We start from the raw sequence: 24,965 nt of genomic DNA, 5'->3' as shown, positions 1-24,965 counted from the left end.
CTACATTTTCATGTTAGCGATGCTCTGGGATGTCCCTGTAAAGAACCTTGCCAGCCTGTCATCTCTGTATGAGAATCCGCCTTGTGTCTTGGCCAAACTTTCGCGTGTTGAGACAAAACTTGTCGTGTGGGCCTCTCTTGCCAGGTCGCCATGGCGGTGCACCTGAGCAAGCACACTTTCGCATTTTCTCCGGAAATGCATTCTAGTTATTATTACCTCTGCCAAGGAGGTTGTTTTTGGTAGTGTTGGTTTGTTGTTTTGTTTGGTTTGTCTGTTAGCAACATTACGGAAAAAGTAATGAACGGATTGCACTGAAATTTTTTCCAGAGGTGTGACTTGGCATAAGTAACAATCCAAGTTTTGGCAGCGATCCGGATCCCAGATTTTTTTAAAGGATTCTTGGCGGAGGTCTGCACTCTCCGAGTGCTTTTCTGGTTCATGTATGAATTTTACTTCTGTCAAAAATAAGAGTAGTTACCATTTGTTCATGACTAATGTGCATTTATTTCAAGACCTGAGTATTTTGATACTGTTGTTAAATACATAAATGAGAACAACACAGAGCACCATAATACAATATCAACAAATAATATATTGGAAAACTTGGCAACTTGGTGTATGAGTATTGAAAGCAAATCTACTTACTGTCATGACTACAGCACCCAAAATATGTCCTACATGCTTTCTGTATTTAACCATTTAGAGAGAAAGCATTAGGAGCTTCATATCGACTAGGAATCAACTTGAAAAAAATTAATTCTTCCATAAAAATCGTATCGCAGCCAAGGCCTACCCTGCTCCCACGTTTGCTTATAAGTCCTTTGTCGTTTCTCCTTCTCGTACGCTTTATCGGCGGCCTTTTTCTCCTCTTCAGACCGAGGTCGCTTTGTCCCCGTCTCTGGCAGTTTCTGTACACCTTTCAGAAAATTCCACATCGCAACGTAGCTTTGGCAGATGTAGATGTAAACAACAACAAAAACACGTGTTTAAATGGGCAATGATGTGGCCACATCTATTCAATTTGATAACATGATTACCGCGATATTCAATGAGCGTTATATGCATGCGCAGTAGTGAAAAAACAGACAGCCTGACTCGTACATGATACGATTCGGAATTCTTCGGTATTTTCCCTCCTGCCGATAAACACATCAATTAACACAGACATGGCACGCACTTAATACTTAATATGTGGCGGCTTTAGTTAAGTGTATCTGAATCTTTGCTTTATATAAAAATATTTTTTTTTAATTTTTTTTTATTTTCAACTAGCCAGCTGGGCTGGCTAGTGACAGGAATCGCCCGCCAAATGACTGACTAAATCGCCTCGGGCGACCGGACCATCGCAAATTTCGAGCCGTGCATTTGCTCCAGAGAGAACTAGATGTGCGAATATCTCAAGTTAAGGAAATGAGATGGAAAGTCATAATTAAGCAAATTTGTCAAGTCAAGTTTATTTGTATAGCGCTTTTAACAATAAACATTGTCGCAAAGCAGCTTTACACAATTTGAACGACTTAAAACGTGAGCTAATTTTACCCCTAATCTATCCCCAATGAGCAAGCCTGTGGCGACGGTGGCAAGAAAAAACTCCCTCAGACGACATGAGGAAGAAACCTCGAGAGGAACCAGACTCAAAAGGGAACCCATCCTCATTTGGGCAACAACACAGCATGACTATAACAGTTTTAACATGAGGTCAGTTTTGTTGATGTTATAAACTCTTTATTGATGGAAACTTGAGTGCAAAACTGTTCATGACAACTGCAGTCCTAAAGTTAGCAAGTCAGCTGTAGTCCTCAGCCATAAAAGCATTACTGTAAGAGTCCAGAGCGTCCTCCAGGTGTGACTTTCAACTGTCCACATGGGGCCGTCCTCCATAGGAGCGATGCGATGAAACTCCAACCAGACACAGGGCACCAGGATGGATCAGGCAGGTCCGAGGGGCAGAAGAGGTCAGCATCTCAATTAAAAATTTGTCATTTTTGAGAGATTAAAGGTAGACTACCTTTCAGAGTTTAAGTTTAGGTCATAAAGAATTTTCCCCAACACCCAGTTATTTTTATTTTGTGAACTGAAAGCTACTGAATTTGAATCACAGACTTCCATATATATATATTTTTTTTTAAATGGAGCAGTGAATGAATTTGGGGCCACATGGTCCTAAATTCTCTGCTATTATTTCTTGCTTCACCGTGACGCAATACAAGGTACTACGTCATGCATCACGTGGTGGACTTTCCCCGTTCACGCAAAGCATTGTGGGATACAAATTTGAAACGGGAGAGAAAAATGGAGGACGCGAGTGAAGTGTGAAAGACCGACTCCAGTAATGGAAAGGGAGAAGAAAAGACGTTATGTTGCGAAGGAAAAGAAACGCAGGACCAAACTAATAAATATCGGTGCTCAGCGAGCACCTCGGCGTGATCAGCTGTTCGTTTAGCGACAGAATGATGAAACTGTCAGTGCACGGTCAAGGTAAACCTGTAGAGGTCAGTAATGCAACACTGGATGCCAGCTGCCGTAAAACCCAAAAGAAGAAGAAAATGCCAAAAGGTAAACCTGCACATGCGCACACGGACTTTGTCTGTTTGACTGCGCAAAGCGAGCGATTCCATACACATTATTTGCTACAGAATCCCCTCAAATTAAATAACTTCTCAGCCACAGAATGGCCTGGGGTTTTTCTTTTTTAAAGATATAACAGAAATAAACACATCATAATGACCAAATTTCAGAGGGAATTAAATTTTCACCGATTTTATGAGATTGAAAGGCTGTCTACTTTTAAGTGAGAATTCTGAGAAACCTCATTATTACAGTGGCAGAAACCATCTTCCACAGAAGAGACTAAGTTTGATTTGTTAAAAATAAAAAAGCAAGAATGGAAATAAGTGTGGGGTTTCCTTTTTCTTAAGACTTTCAATATCCCAAATATGAGTCATAATTATGTTCTCATACTGTGAGACTCCTGAAAAAAGAGGACCCCCCCCCCCCAAAAAAAAAGGCAAAAAGGGGCTTCCATACTACTCTATTGTAGATAGATATGAACTCCTAGTCGCAGAGAAGAGTTGAACCCTGCACAGAGGATCCTGAGGCTTTATCCAAGTCAATGAGCAGCACATGGGGTTGGGGGATCTGGAGAAATAGGCTTGATACTCAAACTCGATATACCGTATTTTCACAAGGTGTGTTTAAAGGAGAACTGAAGGCAATTTAAAAAAAATTCTTAAATATATTTCTCTCATTTTATTAAATACAGGAATGCATTTCTGGTAGCTATTTTGTCACTGCTATAGCAAGTTATGAGTATTTGAAATATCTCATCTCATTATCTGTAGCCGCTTTATCCTGTCCTACAGGGTCGCAGGCGAGCTGGAGCCTATCCCAGCTGACTACGGGCGAAAGGCGAGGTACACCCTGGACAAGTCGCCAGGTCATCACAGGGCTGACGCATAGGCTACGTTTACATTACGTCGAATCAGCGGATCATCAGATTAACGTTCTTAAAACGATTCGCGTTTACACTAAAACCGTTAGCTGTGCACACAGCAACACCAATACACGGATACGCTCGGCTCCGCAGGCATCCTGCGCTCCAAATCACTCCGCCCTGAACAGCGAGTGCCCTCTGGAGGGTCCGCACTCTGGCCCTGCACAGCTCACACAGCGCGCGAGTGAAGTGCACAAGCCACGATTCGGGACTGAGCCGCTGTGTGTGTGATCCCAGCGCATATCACTTACCACTTGCAAGTGGAAGGATGGCAAGCCTAAAGACGATCATAACTACACAATGGGCAGTATTTGCATCAGTATTTGCAGTATTTTCATACTTTTATACTCTTTAATGAAAGGTGATACAAGGCGGAAGTCCGCGCCGTTTTTCAGCAGTCGCGTCACATGACCAACGCCAGCGAATCAGGAAGGTGGATGTCACAGTGACGTTGTCCAATGAGGACGCCAGCTAGAGCTCAGCACAGCGTATTCGCGTATCTCAATGTTTACACAGCACCGGACCAGATACGATCTAGATTGAATACGTGGACGCTGGCGGATTCCCGTTTCCCGGCTTTTCCAGGTGGTTTAATGTAAACGGACAGTGCATCCGCGAAGAAAACGAGACAGATACGTTCTAATGTAAACGTAGCCTTAGACACAGACAACCATTCACATTCACACCTACGGTCAATTTAGAGTCACCAGTTAACCTAACCTGCATGTCTTTGGACTGTGGGGGAAACCGGAGCACCCGGAGGAAACCCACGCGGACACGGGGAGAACATGCAAACTCCGCACAGAAAGGCCCTCGCCGGCCACGGGGCTCGAACCCGGACCTTCTTGCTGTGAGGCGAGAGCGCTAACCACTACACCACCGTGCCGCCAGTGTTTGAAATATGCTCTGTAATAAATCAGAATCACTTTTATTGCCAGGTATGTGGACACACATGAGGAATTTGACTCCAGTATCACTTGGCTCTCATAGTACAAAACAGATAAAAAGCGTATACACAAAAATGAACAACAAAAAAAATGGTGCAATAGGTGCATAGTGCAAAGTAATCCAGGTAAGTCAAGTATGAAATGGATAAATAAATATAAAGTATACAGTGTGCAGGGCTCGAAATTCGCGGTGGTCCGGTTGCCCGAGGTGACTTAATTTGTCATTTGGCGGGTAATTCCTGTCACTAGGCAGCCCGGCTGGCTAGTTGAAAATAAAAAATGTATATATGAAGCGAAGATTCAGGCTAAGGCTGTGCGATATATTGAATATACTCGATACATCTCCTAAAATTCTGTGTGAGATACATATAACTATTATATCGTAACTATCGAGTATTTTATGGTCATCTACCTACTTGCGGTTTGTTTTGTGTTTGTTTAAAACCTTTTCCGGTGGTTTTCTCCCTGTCCCTCAGGCAGTAACGTGAGAAGCTGCCTAAGGGTAAAAAAAGCAAACAAACAATAACGTCACACACACTCCAACCAATCCCGGGCGACATCTCGGTGCTGAAAGGAACTTGCAGGAAGATTTTCTAGTTCCGGTTTACAGCGCTGACTCAGTTCGTGCAATCACTGGTGTTGCATAGGCTACCATGTAAGCTCTGTCAACTTCAGTGACAAATTAAAAATGGAAGTGGACGAATTGGTTCCGAAAAGAACTAGTAAGGGGTCAGTCATCTGGCATTTTTTTGGATATCACGAGGAGGACGTGTAACAGCAAATGCCAGTTTGTAAAGTGTGCATAAAAAACAGTATCAAAATACTCGGGTCTTGAAATAAATGCACATTAGTCATGAACAATGGTAACTACTCTCGTGTTTTTGACAGAAGTAAAATTCATACATGAACAAAATTTGGCGGGTTGATTTTCTGTTTGGCTAGTTACTTTGGAAGGTAACTAGTCCGGCTGGCTGGTGAAAAAATATATGAATTTCGAGCCCTGAGTGTGCACGGAATGAAGGTATGAGTGTGCAGATATTTTACAAGTGATATTACTGATATATGAATCTGGATTTTAGCTGTTCATCACAGAAAGGATTTTCCCTTTTGGTGCAATATGGTGCATAGTGCAAAGATGAAATGGTAAATATAAATATAATAAGTAACAGTGAGCACAATGACTGTGAGTGTGCAGATATTTTGCAAGTGATATTACTGATATATGAATCTGGATTTTAGCTGTTCATCACAGAGACAGCCTGAGGGAAGAAACTATTCTTGTGTCTGGTTGTTTTTGCATACAGTGATCTATATCGCCTCCCTGAGGGGAGAAGTTTAAACAGTTTGTGACCAGGGTGTGATGGGTCCGCAGGGATGTTACCTGCCCGTTTCCTGACTCTGGACAAGTATAGGTCTTGGATGGAGGGCAGGTTGACGCCAATAATTTTTCTCTGCAGACCTTATTGTCCATTGCAGTCTGTTGTTCTCCTGTTTGGTGACCGATCCAAACCAAACAGTGATGGAAGAGCAAAGAACAGACTGAATGATGGCAGAGTAGAATTGTCAGCAGCTCTTTAGGCAGGTTGAGCTTCCTGAGCTGGCGCAGAAAGTACAACCTCTGCTGAGCCTTTTTGATGATAGTGACTGTGTTGGTCTCCCACTTCAAGTCCCGAGAGATTGTGGAACCCAGAAACCTGAAGCTTTCAACAGCAGTCACAGTGTTGTTGGTGATGGGCAGCAGAGTGGGGGGGGGCTCCTCCTAAAGTCCACTGTCATCTCCACAGTTTTGAGCGTGTTCAGCTCCAGATTGTTCTGGCTGCACCAACAGACCAGCCATTCAACCTCCCGTCTGTATGCAGACTTGACTTGTCACCATCTCAGATGAGGCCAATGACTGTTGTATCGTCTGCAAATTTCAGGAGTTTAACAGACTGGTCTCTTGAAGTGCAGTCGTTGGTATAAAGGGAGAAGAGCAGTGGGGAGAGCACACACCCTTGGGGGGCGCCAGTGCTGATAGTCCGAGTGCTGGATATGATGCTCCCCATCCTCACCTGCTGCTTCCTGTCAGTCAGGAAGTTTGTAATCCACTGACAGGTGGAGGAGGGCACAGTGAGCTTGGTGTGGAGGATGTCTGGAACAATATCAGTCCATATGTCAAAGCAATGGCCGTAAACGAGATTTGTTGAGACCTGTCCGAGACCTCACAGGACGGAAGTAAAACGTACAGCGGAAATCAAAGTGACAAATCTGCCAACGTTCCCTGTGTCCAAAATCGCTCACTTGTTCACTACTCACTATATAGGGAATTACTATATAGAGGACTATCTAGGGAGCTCATTGGTAAAATGAAAAAACGGTTTCGGACACTAGTCCGTCGTGCTGGTATTTACGTCATATTACTATATCACAATTAAAACGTGCCAGATCAGTCGGCTGGTGGGTTTTCAAAATAATAAATACATGCAAGTGTTTTTGTGATGAATCCATATTACACTGAGTGCATTTCTCACATTAATCAATACAAAGTACCTGCATCTTTCAGTTTTTTTAAATCAAGGCTGAATGCTTTCTTTTTTGCCGCTGCATTTTATTAAATCAAATTTGAGACTTTTAATTTGATTTCTTTCAGCGCGGACAGCGCTACAAAATGGCTTCCCCACTATATAGTGCCCTATATAGTGAGTAGGGAGCAATTTCAGACACGGGTTGTCAAAAGACGCGCGCGCCCTCTTTCGAATGCTGACGTACTCAAGCCGGAAGTTTTGTTTGTTTTGATAACAATCAGGAAAGTTTGAAAGAAGTAGGCAGTGATCGTCATTTAAACTCGTTTTTGTGCCATATTTCGTTTGGAAAACAGTTTTCAGAATGGCGGCACTGACACCTGGCTGAAACTTCGTTTCAGAGTCTCGCACAAGTCTCGTGAAGATCACGTGGATAAGCGACGCCTGCTGTGGACCAAACGAACTACGTTCAACACGGCTAAAAACCGAATAGGGCGAGAAGTATAATATTTAATTGCAATTAGTTGCCAATACGAGTCGCGATATAAGGTTACTAAAACCGAAAACATCATTGAGTAGCACGTTAATTAAGAAATAAAGCAAGTTTAAAAATGACTTCAGTTCTCCTTTAGCAATAATAAGTTGCCATCAAAGTCCACAATGGTGAGCCGTGTTCAGCATTGTTTTAATTCAGTAGAAAATTAGATTAACTTTGAGTGTTAAATTCACCGATACCCGTGATTTCATTAAAGTAATGACTCGTCTAACAATATCTATTATATTGCCATATCAATGTATTCCTGTTAACTAGAGGCTTAAGAGCAGTCAGACTGGTCAAAAGTTTGTAGACCTGTGATCATCACACCATTATGTGGTTCTCCCCCAAACTGTTGCTACAAAGTTTGAAGCATACACTTGTTTTTGTATGCTGTAGCTTTACAATTTCCTTTCAGTGGAACATACACACCCTCTTTCTACCAACTCGAGCTAGGTGCTAGTTCTGGGCTGGTTTGGAGTTGGTTTAACTTGCGACCTGAAAATTGGTTTGGTTTTCCAAAGACTAGTGAGCCACAAATTGTCATTACATCCAGGGCTCTACAGTGCGCACGTTTCACTCGCATTTGCGAGCGAATTTTTCAGCATGCGAACGATGAAAAAAAAACGCGCATTCGTGCGAGGGCTTCTTGCGGCCGACAATTTAGGAAAGCACTGAGCACAGACGCGACGAGTTTAACATTCTAAAATGTATCAAACGTTAAACTGCAAAGTATGTAAATCCAGCGCTGGATAGCCTGCCTAATATAGTGTAACGAGTAACGGCGTGTGTGTTCTGCCTGCGCCTTGCTCCCTGTCTGTAGTTGCGTGCATTGCCTCTGTCTTGCACCTGCGGTGGTTCCCATGGCAGCCGGGGGGAGTGGAAAAAGTTACATTTTTTTTGCCGTTCTGCTAGCCTAGTAAACTAGACCCACCCGCCTAGCGGCTAAAAATATTTTTGCCTACGAGTGGGTCTAGCCTCGGACCATATCAACAACACACCCCGGGCATCAAATCGTGCCCGCCAATCACAACGCAAGGTTTTTGTTTGGATTCTTTGGGCGGGCTTTTGCAGGAGTGACGACAAGGCTGCGTGACGCTGGAGAAAGCACAACAGGAAAGATGGCTATGGCTATTGAACAGCGCGCGTTTGACTCCGCTTTGGAATCAGTTTTAGAAGAATTAGACTTCGAGTTTTCGTTGAAACATGTAGCCTGGCAAGCCAGACTAAAAATATTTTTGGCCGCTAGGCAGGTGGGTCTAGTTTACTAGGCTAGCTTTCTGTCGCTCTGACTACGTCACAGTCACTGTTGTGCTGATTGGTCAGCGCGTTGGCCTATACGCACAGAGACAGTTTGAAAGACAACGGGTTGTTCCTCCCACACCCTTCGGAAATGTTTATGACCGAGACCAGACTAAATATTCACATTTAGTCTGGCTTGCCAGGCTACCGTTCTGCCACATCTTTCTGTGATTGCCCCTCTTTCCCACGGTTGTATGTTGTGGGTATGGCATTAGGTGGGAAAAGTGCTTTTTAGGGATTCATCAGATCATTCAACTGAGAGATAACTGAGAGCTGGTTCAGACCGAGCTGAGAAATCTATTCGCTGTGCAGAGAATAACGGTGTTTTTTAAAAGCACTGATGGTGGAAACAAGAATAAAAGAACGGACGAGGAAGAAAGTGTAGTGAAGAAAGCTAGAACGACAGGAGAAGGTGCGGGAAAATTATTATATAATGAGATGGAAAGCACACACCCCCGTGCAAACATTTAGATGGGAACATACAACACAGCAGAAAAACAAATAATATACAGTATATACAAATGGTGCATGTCACAACACAGCAGAAAAACAAAGAATATATATATATATATATATATATATATATATATATATATATATATATATATATATATATATATAAATAAATAAAATATACAGCTGGGCGTGTTGAGTTGCAGATGTTAATTGCACATTAGTTATAGAAACTCAGGTTCAGCTACAAAACTCGGGATATTGCACTGTATTGGGTATGGATGTAAAAGTGTAGAAATAATATAAATATAAAATATACAAAAGCTATAAAAACTAAAAAGTTGCTCTGTGAGGTTGCACTGTAATAAATATTGCACTGAATCAGGTAAGTGTGAGAATATTGTCCTTTTAGGTCCTTGTTGGTGCATTGTTGCACCTGCCAGAAGTGGCATCAGTCAGTGCATGTAATTAGCCTTTTTCACATTACGCCACTTGCAGAAGAACCTCACATCCGTTTTCAGCCTTTTGAATGGAAGAAGAGGCGGCATGCTAATCTGCTGGCTAACAAGTAGCAACCATAGAAAGTCAGTAAACTTCCTTTCCAAAACAAGGCAGATAGGTGACTGGAATGGTCGCCAACAATACGTAATGATAAACAACAGTGCACAATATTATTATCAATCTTCTGTGAATGACACAGTTTTGTTAACATATGTTGCCGCCGTATACCTCTTCTTCCATTCAAAAGGCTGAAAACGGATACGAGTTCCCCTGCAAGTGACGTAATGTGAAAAAGGCTAATTGTTCAAGGTGGTTATGGCCTGTGGGAAAAAACTGTTTTGAGTCTGTTGGTCCTTGCTTTGATGCACCTGTAACGCCTGCCTGAGGGCAGCAAGTCAAAGAGCTCAGAGCCAGGGTGGGAGCTGTCCTTGATGTTGTTGGCTCTGCTGAGCTCTGCTCTCTGTTCAGCTACTGTTTGTTCATTCATTCAGTTGTTCGTTATTCATTTGTTTGTTTTCATTCATTCTCAATTGAATTTTGCATTTTATGTGTTGGTGTGTCTAAGGTTTGCACTGCAATAAACCTTTAAAATGAAAACCTGCTTGTGCTTGTGTCCCCATTTTTTTTTTTTTTTCCCCTGTGCGCCTAAAATTTTTAACTTAGGAGCACGTGTGCTCCTGAAGAAAAAAAAAAGTTAGTGTAGAGCCCTGATTACATCACTGTATGCGTCTTTTATACAGTGGTGCTTGAAAGTTTGTGAACCCTTTAGAATTTTTCTATATTTCTGCATAAATATGACCTAAAACATCATCAGATTTTCACACAAGTCCTAAAAGTAGATAGAGAGAACCCAGTTAAACAAATGAGACAAAAATATTATACTTGGTCACTTACTTATTAAGGAAAATGATCCAATATTACATATCTGTGAGTATGCGTCTTTTATACATTCACTTTCCCAGCAACGCCAAGCAGAACAGTAACAATGGCAGACGAGATGCTACACTAGCTCGAACGTTATTAAAATGGCGTCCACAAAGTTTTAGATGGTCATGATAATCCTGCCCTCAGCCCCTAGCATAAGTGGTTCTTGGTTCTGGAACAGCAATGTGTTGGTGAATCTCTTGAACCTGTTTTCCTGGCCAAGAGCTGGTTCTTTGGCTGTCGGAACACACAGAATTGGTTTGAGATTGGGCACCAGCTCTGAACTTGACGTGGAAAGGAATATGCCCAAACCTTTTCCAGCACGACGATGTGCACAAAGCGAGCTCCATGGTTGGAGTGAAACTCGTGTCTTTTTTTTTTTTTCCACTGAGCCCTGACCTCAACCACACTGAACATTTTCGGGATGAATTGGAGCACCCCAAGCCTCCTCAACCAACATCAGTGCCCGGCATCACTCATGATCTTGTATCTGAATGGACACACATCTAGTGGAAAGTTTCCCAAAAGAGCGTAGGTTATTATAACTGCAAAAACGGCAAAATTTCATGGGTCGTAATGCCCAAGGTTTTGGACTGAGATGTTCAAAAAGCACATATGGGTGTGATGGTTAGGTGTTCACATACTTTTGGCTATATGGGGTGCATTTACCAGTTGCTCCTTTGGAGATGTCGGCTACTCAGGAAGGTGATAAAATCTAAAGGGATATGGAAAAGAAAGCAGGCAAGAGGAAGCCATGGCCTAATGGTCCGGAAAGCAACTTTGGGGCCAAAAGGTCACCAGTTCGATTCCCTTGAGCAAGGCACTTTAACCCCTAACTGCTCTCCAGACTGCTCTGGGTATGTTGTATGTCGCTCTGGATAAGAGCGTCTGCTAAATGCCTGTAATGTAAATGTGTTTTAATTAGTTCAGACATGTTTCACAGTAGCTGAATCCAGTTCTACGGTCAAGCTGCACATTGTGTAAGACGGCACTGGGGAAAACTAATTTCATGAAACGTTATAGCAGGGGTCATCAAACTACGGCCCGTGGGCCGACTCCAGCCCGCCACCCCCCCTTTGACCGGCCCCCTAGCCCCTCTGCCCCCCACCACTTGAACCGGCCCTATGAGGCAATCCCCAAAAGTGGTCATGGCCTATTTTTTTTAAATTGCTTTTTGGCAAATAATAACATGTCTGCATCTTGTATTTTGTTGATTTTATCAATTAAAATTGATCTTTAGTTATAAAATGAACTATTCATATTTTCCAAATTTTCGTCATATGCTAGCGATCAAGCAGTGACAGGCAGCGCACGCGCAGAGAACTGTCAGTGTTCAGGACAGCAAAATGGCGAGCGGTCAGCGAAAAGCTGACAGAGTGCAGAGTTTTTAAAGAACAGTGGACCACTTTATTATTATTATTATTATTATTATTTTTTGTTCAGTGTAAGGACCGTGCAGTTTGTCTTGTATGTAAAGAAAGTGTGCCGGTTTTCAAAGAATATAATCTGCGTCGTCACTACGAAACCCGCCACAAAGAGTATGCTAGTTTGCGAGGGCAAACAAGAGAAGACAGGATTCGGAGGATGAAATGCAGACTGGCTGCACAACAGAATGTATTCCTTCGCCAAACCCAGATCAACCAGGCTGCTGTCCGAGCTCGCTATAAGGTAGCTCACCTACTAGCTACCCATGGAAAGCCGTTTACTGATGGGGACTTTGTTAAAGTATGCATGCCTGCTGTGGCCGAGGAGGTGTGTCCCGACAAGAAGGATGCGCTCAACGCGGTGAGCCTCTCCGCACCTACTATGACCAGGCGAACCGAAGATTTGGGGGACAACATGTATGACCAGCTGAATGAGAGAGCGTCAGAATTCGAGTTTTTTGCTTTGGCCATGGATGAGAGCAATGACGTGCAGGACACAGCGCAACTGTTGTGATTTATTGCTCATATTATAATTTCACTGTTTTTTAAAATGTATTTATTTTATAGGCCTATTTATTTGACCTTTATTAAGTGCTGCACACAATTATTATTAATAATATCAACAGGCCTACCTACAATTTATAATTTTCCACTCACCTTTGCCAGTGTCAATCACCTCAACTAGGCAGATGTTTCTTACCTTGACAGCTTCGATGTTATTTTTATTAGAAAATAAATAAATGGAATATCTGTGGTATTTCAAATTAAAACAAAGTGTGAAGACTCGATTACTACTTTTGCAAACCACTAGTAAAGATAAACAAATATGTGCCAGGAATCAAGTGGGGATATTGAGTAGTGTGGGGGGGATATAGGTAGAGTAGTGTGGGGGGGGATATAGGTAGAGTAGTGTGGGGGGGGATATAGGTAGAGTAGTGTGGGGGAGGATATAGGCAGAGTAGTTGTGGGGGAGGATATAGGCAGAGTAGTAGTGGGGGGATATAGGCAGAGTAGTAGTGGGGGGATATAGGCAGAGTAGTAGTGGGGGGATATAGGCAGAGTAGTAGTGGGGGGATATAGGCAGAGTAGTAGTGGGGGGATATAGGCAGAGTAGTAGTGGGGGGATATAGGCAGAGTAGTAGTGGGGGGATATAGGCAGAGTAGTAGTGGGGGGATATAGGCAGAGTAGTAGTGGGGGGATATAGGCAGAGTAGTAGTGGGGGGATATAGGCAGAGTAGTAGTGGGGGGATATAGGCAGAGTAGTAGTGGGGGGATATAGGCAGAGTAGTAGTGGGGGGATATAGGCAGAGTAGTGTGGGGGGGGATATAGGTAGAGTAGTGTGGGGGGGGATATAGGTAGAGTAGTGTGGGGGAGGATATAGGCAGAGTAGTTGTGGGGGAGGATATAGGCAGAGTAGTAGTGGGGGGATATAGGCAGAGTAGTAGTGGGGGGATATAGGCAGAGTAGTAGTGGGGGGATATAGGCAGAGTAGTAGTAGTGGGGGGATATAGGCAGAGTAGTAGTGGGGGGATATAGGCAGAGTAGTAGTGGGGGGATATAGGCAGAGTAGTAGTGGGGGGATATAGGCAGAGTAGTAGTGGGGGGATATAGGCAGAGTAGTAGTGGGGGGATATAGTAGTGTGGATGGCTGTGCCAGGCTAGTAGTCTCTACTACACAATGAGGCCTGCTGGTGGTCATATTTGTCTGGGTCATACAATTCTGTGTTATACAGCTGAGCCGACCCCGGCCCCCCATCACAGATAGGAACGACAATGTGGCCCCCAGAGAAAAAAGTTTGGTGACCCCTGTGTTATAGCATCCAACATTTTTCATATCATTCTATGGTTAAGTATACAGGTGTGTGTGTGTGGGAGGGTAGGGGGTTCATTAAAAAAAAAACTAGTCCTGCTTATTCCCAAAGCCATTCGAACCAATCCCACAGATATTTTTTATTGTTGTAGTTCCTTCGAGCTTGGTATTTCCGAAAACAAAAGCAAATAAGTCATTTGAACGATGAGTCATGAAAGAGAAGTTACTCAAGATGAATGAATGATGAAGTAAATCCCAGTTTACACCAGACGCAGTGAACAGTGTGTAATGTGCTCTCGTTTCGATCAGCGTGATCTTTTACTCTCCTGTGAGCTTCATGTCTGACTCTGCTTCCTCCCACATGCAAGAGAGTAAAAATCTTCAGATATTTTATTTATTTATTGGGTGTCTTGCAGACACTCAGTCTTAACGTACACCTCCTATTTAAGCGTTTCTTGTTTAAGCATCTGATAGGTTTTAAGAATAGTGTCCTGATACACGGATATTAGTTAGCACAGTTGATGCACAGATTACTTTTTCATTAAGAGTGTAGCCTAAAAATCATCGTAACTGGAAATGTAAAGTGTGTGTGTGCTGAAATCCTTTTGTTGTAGAACTAATGCACAGTTTCAGTTCTGTATTGAAGTAAATGTGGAGGTTCTGAACTGTCCGTCTTCCTCCAGGGAAAGCAGACGAGAAACCGAGCCGTGCAGCAGAGAAGACGCTCTTGCAGCCTCTGCAAGAGCCAAACATGATGGCAAGAGATGTAAGTGTCATGGGATGATTGGGTTAATGACTAACACCATGTCAATCATTACTGAATCAAAGGCTAAAAGAGGAAACTGACATTTGCTAATCCACTGTGAACATCACAGGATGTGTAGCTTGTGCCACTGGGCTGCTGTTTGGCAAAAGGTAAAATCCACACTGTTGTATCTGCTTCCTGTTTATCATTTTAAAGTTAGTTGGATGGAATTTGCATGTGACAAAACGTCTGTTATGTCGATCTGTTTAAAAAAAAAAAAAGACATATTTTTTGCGTTTCCAGCAGTTTATATTTCACTGGGAAATGTATGAAGAAACTGTCGCTCAGTCATTTTGAATAAAACCAGTGTTCTCCACGGGTGCTTTTAAAGGAACAGTCCACCGTACTTCCATAATGAAATATGCTCTTATCTGAATTGAGACGAGCTGCTCCGTACCTGTCCGAGCTTTGCGCGACCTCCCAGTCAGTCAGACGCAGTCAGACGTGCTGTCACTCCTGTTAGCAATGTAGCTAGGCTCAGCATGGCCAATGGTATTTTTTGGGGCTGTAGTTAGATGCGACCAAACTCTTCCGCGTTTTTCCTGTTTACATAGGTTTATATGACCAGTGACATGAAACAAGTTCAGTTACACAAATTGAAACGTAGCGATTTTCTATGCTATGGAAAGTGCGCACTATAATGACAGGCGTACTAACACCTTCTGCGCGCTTCGGCAGCACATTGATACGGAGTTCAGATATCAATACGCTGCCGAAGTGCGCAGAAAGTGTTAGTACACCTGTCATTATAGTGCGCACTTTCCTTAGCATAGAAAATCGCTACGTTTCAATTTATGTAACTGAACTTGTTTCATATCACTGGTCATATAAACCTATGTAAACAGGAAAAACGCGGAAGAGTTTGGTCGCATCTAACTACAGCCCCCAAAAATACCATTGGCCATACTGAGCCTAGCTACATTGCTAACAGGAGTGACAGCGCGTCTGACTGCGTCTGACTGACTGGGAGGTCGCGCAAAGCTCGGACAGGTACGGAGCAGCTCGTCTCAATTCAGATAAGAGCATATTTCATTATGGAAGTACGGTGGACTGTTCCTTTAAAGTGGTGCACCTCCACGTTATAATTCTGGCCCGCCACCCTTCCTGTGGCCAAAAAAAAAAAAAAAGTAACTTCATTCGTATACACCAAATAAATCGTAAAGTATTCGCTTTATTATAATTTTGTAACTAACATGCAGAAAATCATTAAACGAATGCATACGGGGCTACCTGAAGTGGCCACGCGATTGCAGTAGAAAATCATCCGGCCGGCTGCATACAGATTGTGACACAGAGCTGTGCAGATTGAGGTCGATCCTTGCGTTACACTACACCGTACCACACGTAGTAACACTGGAAGCTGCAGCTAGCCAGCAGCTAAATAACTTTTCGGGTGCACACGCAGGTTGTTTATAGCGTTCTTGTGCAACAGTTACGCTTATCTATCGTCTTTTCTGACCATACACTGTTATAGTAATCATATAACGGCACACGCACGCATTCGTTAAGTTCAGGTCTTTTATTTTACGCATCTGTGATTGTATAGGCGAGAGCTGCATTTTCTCATTGCTTCACTGTGGTCGTTTACTGCAGGAATTCCGGGTTTCTGGGTCAGAGGACCTGAACTACGGAGGCTGGGGTGGCTTTGTAGTGCCAGTCTCGGGCACACGCACCAGCTCGTGCATTGACTGGAGTGGTTTCACCCATTTAACATTAATTATGTGTATTGTAAAAAAAGTATGCATTTATTGTAATTGGGTATTTTGTTTATGAATTATAGAGATTACTGGCATGCACTTAAACCTGAAATTATGTAAATGTATGGTTTATGCGATGTTGGTGATTTATATAAAGTAATCGGTATCTTCCAGTGGGTGGGGACAGGCCACTATATCTATGTCTGACGGGAGGTGGATTAGTTGGGTCATGGGCACTGTCTTATGGAGTAGTCCTGTAATGTGCATGTAATCAGGCGATGTAAACGTAGTGCAATACGGTATTCTGTTTTATAGACAAAGTATTTATTTATTTATTTTTTGTAATAATTACTTGAATATTATTATTATTATTATTATAATAACTTATTGTGTGTTAAATTTCTGCTGCTACTTTGGGAAACTGGACCCAATAAAACATCTTGTATTAAAAGTTCGATCTTTGGCCATGGTCCATCAGATAATATGTACAGTAAGAGTGTGTTAATTTTTTGTAAAAATTATTTGAACAATGATTTTAGCATTTCCTATCCATTTATTGGCCAGTTTCATTGTCAAAAAAAAGCCCAAAGTCCCTGCCCCCCCGGACCCCATTGGGGGGGGGCCTAGGTGGCCCCCGAACCCCTGCCACCACCTTTTTATTTTTGAAAAGCGGAGAACCCTGAAAACAGTCTAATTTTGGTAGTGACCGAAAGAACAAGATTGCAGATACAGGCAGTCAAAATTGAGTTTTCTCCACAGGATGGGTGGCTGGACTCTCCGTTAGAGACAGGGTGAGAAGCTTGGTCATTCGGGAGAGGCTCAGAGTAGAACCGCTGCTCCTCCACATCGAAAGGAATCAGTTGAGGTGGCTCGGGCACCTTGTTAGGATGCCCCCTGGATGCCTCCCAAGGGAGGTTTTCTGGGTATGCCCCACTGGGAGGAGACCCTGGGGCAGATCCAGGACACGCTGGAGAGATTACATCTCTTGGCTGGCTTGGGAATTCCTCGGTATTCCCCTGGAAGAGCTGGTGGAGGTGGCTGGCAATAGGGAAGTCTGGGCTGCTCTGCTTAGGCTGCTACCCTCGCGACCCGGATAAGCGGTAGAAAATGGATGGATGGAAGGTCTAATTGCTTGCACGCACTTTACATGCTATAAATTAGGGCTGCAACACACGACTGTTTTGATAGTTGAATAATCTATTTTTGAAACAAATAATCGATTATTCAGATTATGTATTGCCCAATTACTAAATAACTCCTTTAGCTCTCAGCTTTTAAATGTAGTGCGTGTTATGCACGTGCGAACCAACACTGAAGACAAAAAAGATGTGAATACTTTCATTCAAAAATTCAACCTTTTTAAAGGGGAACTGAAGTCATGTTAAAACTTGCTTTATTTCTTAACGTGTTATTCAATAACGTTTTCGGTTTTATTAATCTTATATCGTGCCTCGTATTGGCATATATTATACTTATCAGCCTTTTCGGTGTTTAGCCATGTTGAACGTAGTTCGTTTGGTCCACAGCAGGCGTCGCTTATCCGCGCGATCTTCACGAGACTTGTACGAGACTTCAAACGTGAAGTGTCAGTGCCGCCATTTTGAAAACCGTTTACACAGCGGCTGGATCGCCATATCATTCCAATTTAGATTAATTTCGAGATTCGCCAGCTTCATCAGTGATGGAGTGTCAGTCCTGCGCGCTGTAGCGCGTGCACCTGAAGGCGTGCCGAGTGGACTCCAGCACGCATGCCGTGAACAAGGCGCACCTGAGCTCAATTAAGGAACTGTGTGTTTGCCTATTTAAGGACTGTGCTGATGCATTTGCATTGCGAAGTATTACGCTACGCATTACCGAGCCTTTCTACCCGTTGCAGAGATGCCTACTAGTACGGATTGGCCGTATTTTGTACGGAAAAGTTACGTAAATATGATGTTACGGCAAACAGTGTTATTCTGTACGGAATTATTATAAAGTCTTAAATTCCAGTGAGTTGTTTTTAAATGTCCAAGTGACTTTTTCAATCCATGCGTGATTCACGGCTATTTATTTTTACGACAACCACACATGCTGTGCGTGACATGCGCAGATTCCGCACATTTGTTCGCGCTATTTTCGATACGGTAGAATGGCCGTGCATTACACCCAGTCAAAAGGGCAATGGATACGCGCACTGCAAACTGTGTAGGACTGACATTAACATCACTCATGGTGGTCACGATGACTGCACGCGGCATGTCAACTACAAAAAAAAACAACATATGGAGTATGCTGAAATGGCGAGTCAGGCGGAAAGTAAATCTGGGGGTTTCCAGCAGGTTTTTACGAAATCTGTGGATGAAAAGACACGGAACGTGACGCGTGCTGAAGCGGTGATGGTTGACCTGTGCTTGGAGTTGAACTTGCCAATTAGTGCCATGAAATGTGAGTTAAACTTATTCAGTTTCTTTTTACATGTCTGATTTTTATTCACTGAAATATCAAACACTGGCTGGACTTCTTTAATTCGAAGTCTTTTCAGTGTTGCAAGTGCAAATGTACATGTAGTATGATCAAAAACAGAATTTTATGATTAGTGCTGTTGGGATTGTGGCAAAAAATTGATCATTCCACTGTTTTAAATACAATTATAAATGTCATTTTATTCAGTGTCTCTTCTGAAGCATTATGCTGAAGTATTTATATATTGGGACGTTAAGATAACAATGTCGGACTCTCTCTGGCATGAAGTAAGAAATTTTTTTTTTAATTTTATTAGAATCTGTTAACAGGTAGAACATTTTGCCAGGCAATATAATATAATACTTTTGAGGAGTTACATTCAATACCAATGATTGGTAGTCAACCGTAATGTCTGCAAACAGGGAACACTATTGTATTTAAATATATTACGTTCATTATGTCGTCGTCTTAAATCAAAATGATTAGTTTTCTTTTGTTTCAGACATGTAAAAGCTTTTTACCTTTACCTGACATGTTTCGACGGTGTAACTTCCGTCTTCATCAGAGGGTCTATTGTATTTATAAAAATGTGATATATTGTATGCTCTAGAAATTTGTTGAGTGGAAATTCAGTTGAGATGGCTGCTCGCGTTTTGTTTATTCAATTCACACAACAGTTCTTTTTAATAATTTAAATGTTAAACATATTGGTATATACACCTCTTTATAATGGAAATGCGCATAAATTAATGTTACTGAAAGTCATTCCAAAATACTGAAAAATGTTTTCAAGAATACTGAAATTCAAAATTTGGGGTAGGCATCTCTGCCATTGTCTTGATTTCCTGTTTCTCGTTCTTGTCCTCGCTTAGCCTTTGATGTGCTGTTTGCGCCTCGGCCGACCCTTTTGGCCATATTCTCGTTTTGGATCGTTTGCCTGTCTCACTGTATATATATTCTGCACTTTATTAAACTGTATACTTCTGCACATACAGCCGCCTCCCTCACGTACGTGACATGGAGATTATTCCATACGACTTCGAACCAACTGAGAAGAGTTGTAAAGACGACAGGATAAGGACTCGTCCATCGCGCTGGTATTTACGTCATTACTGTCGCACAATTTAAACGTGCCGGATCAGGCAGCTGGTGGGTTTTCAAAATAAATATACGTATTATACTTGGCGCATTTCCCACATAATCCTCACAAAGGTTTCGGACAGCACTACAAAATGGCGTCCACACTATATAGTGAGTAGGGAGCGATTTCAGACACAGGGAAAACTTCCGGCTTGATTACATCAGCATTCGAAGGAGGGCGCGCATCTTTTGGCGGATGTCGGTCACTTTGATTTCCGCTGTACGTTTTACTTCCGTCCTACAATGTCTTGGCAAATCTCGTTTACGGCCGTTGCTTTGACTGATGTTACAGAGCATATTTCAAACACTCATAACTTGCTATAGCAGTGACAAAATAGCGATCAAACATGCATTCCTATATTTAATAAAATGAGAAATAGAAATTTGATGATAAATTTGCCTTCAGTTCCCCCTTTAACGTAGCCTAGTAAACTAGACCCACCTGCCTAGCGGCCAAAAATATTTTTGCCTATCGAGTGGTCTAGCCTCGCACCATATAAACAAAAACACCCCGGGCATCAAATCGTGCCCGCCAATCACAACGCAAGGTTTTTGTTTGGATTCTTTGGGCGGGCTTTTGCAGGAGTGACGACAAGGCTGCGCGACGCTGGAGAAAGCGCAACAGGAAAGATGGCTACGGCTAGTGAACAGCGCGCGTTTGACTCCGCTTTGGAATCAGTTTTAGAAGAATTAGACTTGGAGTTTTCGTTGAAACATGAGCAGGAAGAGGCTCTCCGCTCATTCCTTTTCAAGAAGGACGTTTTCGCTGTTTTGCCGACCGGCTATGGCAAAAGTCTGATCTACCAGCTGGCTCCGCTCGTAGCCAAAAGGATGGGGCTAGTTTGTGCAGTACGAGGAATTAATAAACAGCTTTGAAACATTACTTTTTGATTGTTTCTTATTTTCCCGTTATTTTAAATTTAAGGGAAATTATTTCACCAAACACCACTAAATAAAAACTCTCAAAAACAGTTTAAGCAAACACTTGGAAAAAAATGAGTGTATGTTAAGTATGTGGTACAGACTCCAAACTTGTGGTCATTATCTCCAAACTTAATTAATAAACAGGTTCTAGATATTAATACACATTTTGAAAAATTATTTATTTCAAGGCCTCCCCCACTGCTTTCTGTCGCTCTGACTACGTCACAGTCACTGTTGCGCTGATTGGTCAGAGCGTTGGCCTATACGCACAGAGACGGTTTGAAAGCGGTTTGTTCCTCCCACACCCTTCGGAAATGTCTACGGATCGAGGCCAGACTAAATATTCACATTTAGTCTGGCTTGCCAGGCTACCTTTAATGAACTTTCCTGCTGATCCAAAAGATAAAATTCCAGTATCTATTTTTCCTGCCAAAATTTAGAGCCAAGAATAAGCCAAGTAGCAGCAATAAAATAACAAAACATCAGTTTTCCCTTAATCAAGTAAATTAAAGAACTATCAAAACAGTGAGAATAGAAACCTGCATTCTGCTGTCTGAACTCTGTTTCGACCGAGGCCCTGGTCACACTACAGTTCGCAATGGGTTTGCGAATACTTGGCAATGAATAAGTTGGTTGCGTCGCCACCAGTCATGCGATACACGGCGATTGTTCTCCGAGCTTCACGAGGAGTTTTTTGTCGTGTGTCTACCTTGTGAGTGGCTAAAAACATGGCGCAAAATTTCAACACCTTTTATATCGTGGCCAAAACGCCGCATTGAAACATCAGTGCATTGAAGTTTAAACACTGAGACGAAGTAATTGACTGACTGACGTGTCTCTTTACAACGTGAGAACAGAACCCCGTGAGTGGTGAACTCCTTGCTGAAACATTTGCCAATGACTTGAATTTTCTGAGTTTCCCCTTTATCTCCACTTACCAGCCAGCTCTCCCCTATCATATGATGGTTACCAAGCGGGGAGGGTGAAAATGAGCACATACTTCCTCAGACATGTCAAGTTCTTTATCGACCTGCTGCTCATGCTGCGTCACAGGGCAGCATAATGCGCTAGGAAGAAGGCAGTATAAACCCTCTTCTACTCGGTTGGGTCTGTAATTTATATTGAGAGTGGTACAAATATTTATTTTTTATTTTTGCCCCTGTACAACCAGCACAGTGTCTTCTGAAATGAAGCAATTAAGATGTCATTGAAGACTTTCAGCTTTAATTCAAGGGGTTTAACACACATTGGTTTAACCATTTTTCAGAATTACAGCCTTTTTAAAAAAAAAAAAGTGTTTTTTTTTTATAAACCAGTTACTTTCTGGTTTTAACTGAAATGTGTAACTGCATGTGAAAAATAATACAGTAAGAGCTACAATATTCAAGCATGATTGATTAGGTAAATAGGCTATTTTTTCATAAGTTAAATATTTAAACTGGAGGAAAATACTGCGCTCACATGCTCGCGCGCTCTCTCTCGCTCACTCTCGAACTGATGGAAGTTACATTTGATGAGTTTGGCAGATTTAAAAAACCACTAACCATTCACGGGACTCCCCATTGTTTGGCTTTTCTTCACTTCTCATTAGAAAAGTTTTTCAACCGTCGCTTCTTTGGCCTTTGTCTTCTGGAAGGTTTTCTCTGCAGACCTCATAACCCCTACGATGGAACTTTTTATTTTTTTTGGCTTGCTGCGACGCTAGCCTAGGCTGCTTGACATGAGGTAATATATTTTTATGCCTCCGCCACCGTAAGGTGCAGGAGGCATTATGTTTTCGGGTTGTCCGTCTGTCCGTGCGTGCATCCGTCCCGAAACCTTGTGAATGCGATATCTCAAAGGCTAATGAAAGGAATTTCACCAAACTTTCACCATTGGGGCGTCGTGGCTCAGGTAGATAAGGCGCCATACCATAAATCCGGGGACCTGGGTTCGATTCCGACCCGAGGTCATTTCCTGATCCCTCCCCGTCTCTCTCCCGCTCATTTTCTGTCTCTACACTGTCCTATCTAATAAAGGTGGAAAAAGCCCCAAAACAAATCTCTAAAAAAATAAAAAAAACAACTTTCACCATTTGTGCGCTTTGGGACAAACATGAACTGATTAGATTTTGAGATCAAAAGGTCTAAGGTCAAGGTCACTGTGAAGTCAAATGTCTGTCCGCAAACCTTGTGAACACAATATCTCCAAGGCGAATGAAAGGAATTTCACCAAACTTGCACCATTTGTGCATTTGGGGACACAGATAAACTGATTAGATTTTGAGATCAAAAGGTCTAAGATCAAGGTCACTGTGAGGTCAAATGTCTGTCCGTGCATCCGTCCGTACCGAAACCTTGCGAATCCGATACCTCAAAGGCTAATGAAAGGAATTTCACCAAACTTTCACCATTTGTACACTTTGGGACAAACATGAACTGATTAGATTTTGAGATCAAAAGGTCTAAGGTCAAGGTCACCGTGAGGTCAAATGTCTGTCCGAAAACCTTGTGAACACAATATCTCCAAGGCTGATACAAGTAATTTCACCAGGTCACGATTACTGTGAGGTCAAATGTCCATCCCCAAATCACAACTTAAGGCGTGTAGTCTACCGGGCGGAGGCATCCCCATCGACGCCGTTGGCATCTAGTTCTATCTAGTCTTTTTTTTTTTTTAAACCATCAGTCAGTAGTTGGCGTTCTACGCTCAAGTTACCACACTGAATCCGACACTTCTTGTTCCCCTCGGACACTTTAACGAGGACACAATCTCCTCGTTAAAGTGTCCGAGTGGAAGATGCAGACTCGCGAATCAGGCTGTGTTGTAGAATGTCCCAAAATTCTGGGTTTTTTTGGTATAGGTTTCTTTTATTTACCCACCGCCGTGGCTGGTAGGTTGAGCAAATTCACCTGCATTTGCTGGGTAGCGGGTGCTAATTTCCAACCCATTGAGCATCACCAAATACTGAGTTCCCTCCCTCGAGATGCTTTGCCAGGTCTTTACTGCATGCAGCTGCCTTCAGTTGCTGCTCGTCTGTGGGTCTTTCTGCTTTTTCAGTTTTGCTTTCAGGAACTGAAAGGCAGGTCAGTTGGGTTGGCCATTGAAGCACATTCCTCTTCTTGACCTTAAGAAGCTCTTTGGTTACTTTTGTGAGATATCGGTGTGTATTGTGAAGTGTCATCCTGTTAGTTTTGCCTCCACCATGTTTAACCAATGTTGTGGTATGCTTTGGGTTATGAGCCCCTCCTTTCCTTCTCCATACTCTTCTTTTCCAGTCATTGTGGTACAAGTTAATATTGGTTTAACCTGTCCAAAGAATCTTGTTCCAGAACTGGACAGGCTTTCTTGCAAAGTCTAATCTGTGGTCTTTGTTACCCAGCGTTACCAGTCATTTGCGTCTTGAGGTAAAGCCGATGTATTTACTTTGAACGTGCCACTTTATTGCAGACCGACAATGAACATCTCGGGGGGGAGGGTTCCTTGGCTTGGCTAGATTTTGTGAAGGGGTTTTTCTTTACCAAGGAAAGAATTCTATGGTCATCTAATTGAGTTGCCTTCCATGAAGGCCTGTTAAGAACATACCGGGTTTGTTTTGGTCTTTCACTTGCATCAGCACCTCTTTGGGACACCATGTTGAGTTCCCATGAACAGCTGCAAAACGCAGCTTCAGACTTTGGAGGGCCTTAATTTATGAAATAATGAGGCGACAGGCCATGACTGGCCATTAAAACGGCTTCTGTCAATCATCCAGTTGCTCTGGAGCGTCTCAAAATGGAGGGACCATGTTTAAAAAAATCAAAATGGCTGTAATTCCTAAACAGTTAATGCTCTGTCTGTCTGTCTGTCTGTAAACCACTTGAATTAAAGCTGAGAGTCCTACACTTTAGTCACATCTTGATTGCTTATAGCTCCAATTCTAAAAAAGTTGGGTGCTGTGTAAAACGTCAATAAAAACAGAATGCAATGGTTTGCAAATCATTTTCAACCTAGATTCAATTGAACACAATACAAAGACAAGATTTTTAATGTTCAAATTGAGTATCTATCTATGTATTGTAAATGTACACTCATTCTGAACTTGAT

General features: G+C 42.5%; 1 protein-coding gene across 1 annotated transcript in view; it reads left to right on the top strand.

Annotated features, from left to right (window-relative positions):
- Positions 1-24,965, top strand: part of tfdp1b (transcription factor Dp-1, b) — a 106,206-nt gene that overhangs the window by 31,018 nt on the left and 50,223 nt on the right. The window contains exon 2 of the mRNA XM_060898665.1: positions 14,576-14,658. Within this exon, the coding sequence (XP_060754648.1) occupies positions 14,644-14,658 (15 nt within the window). The 5' untranslated portion in view covers positions 14,576-14,643. The remainder of the gene's footprint in view (positions 1-14,575; positions 14,659-24,965) is intronic.

Source organism: Neoarius graeffei, chromosome 18 (genome assembly GCF_027579695.1).
Source record: "Neoarius graeffei isolate fNeoGra1 chromosome 18, fNeoGra1.pri, whole genome shotgun sequence".
Classification (NCBI taxonomy): Eukaryota; Metazoa; Chordata; class Actinopteri; order Siluriformes; family Ariidae; genus Neoarius; species Neoarius graeffei.
The sequence above is the reverse complement of the archived record's forward strand: the minus strand, read 5'-3'. Positions and strand labels throughout refer to the sequence as shown.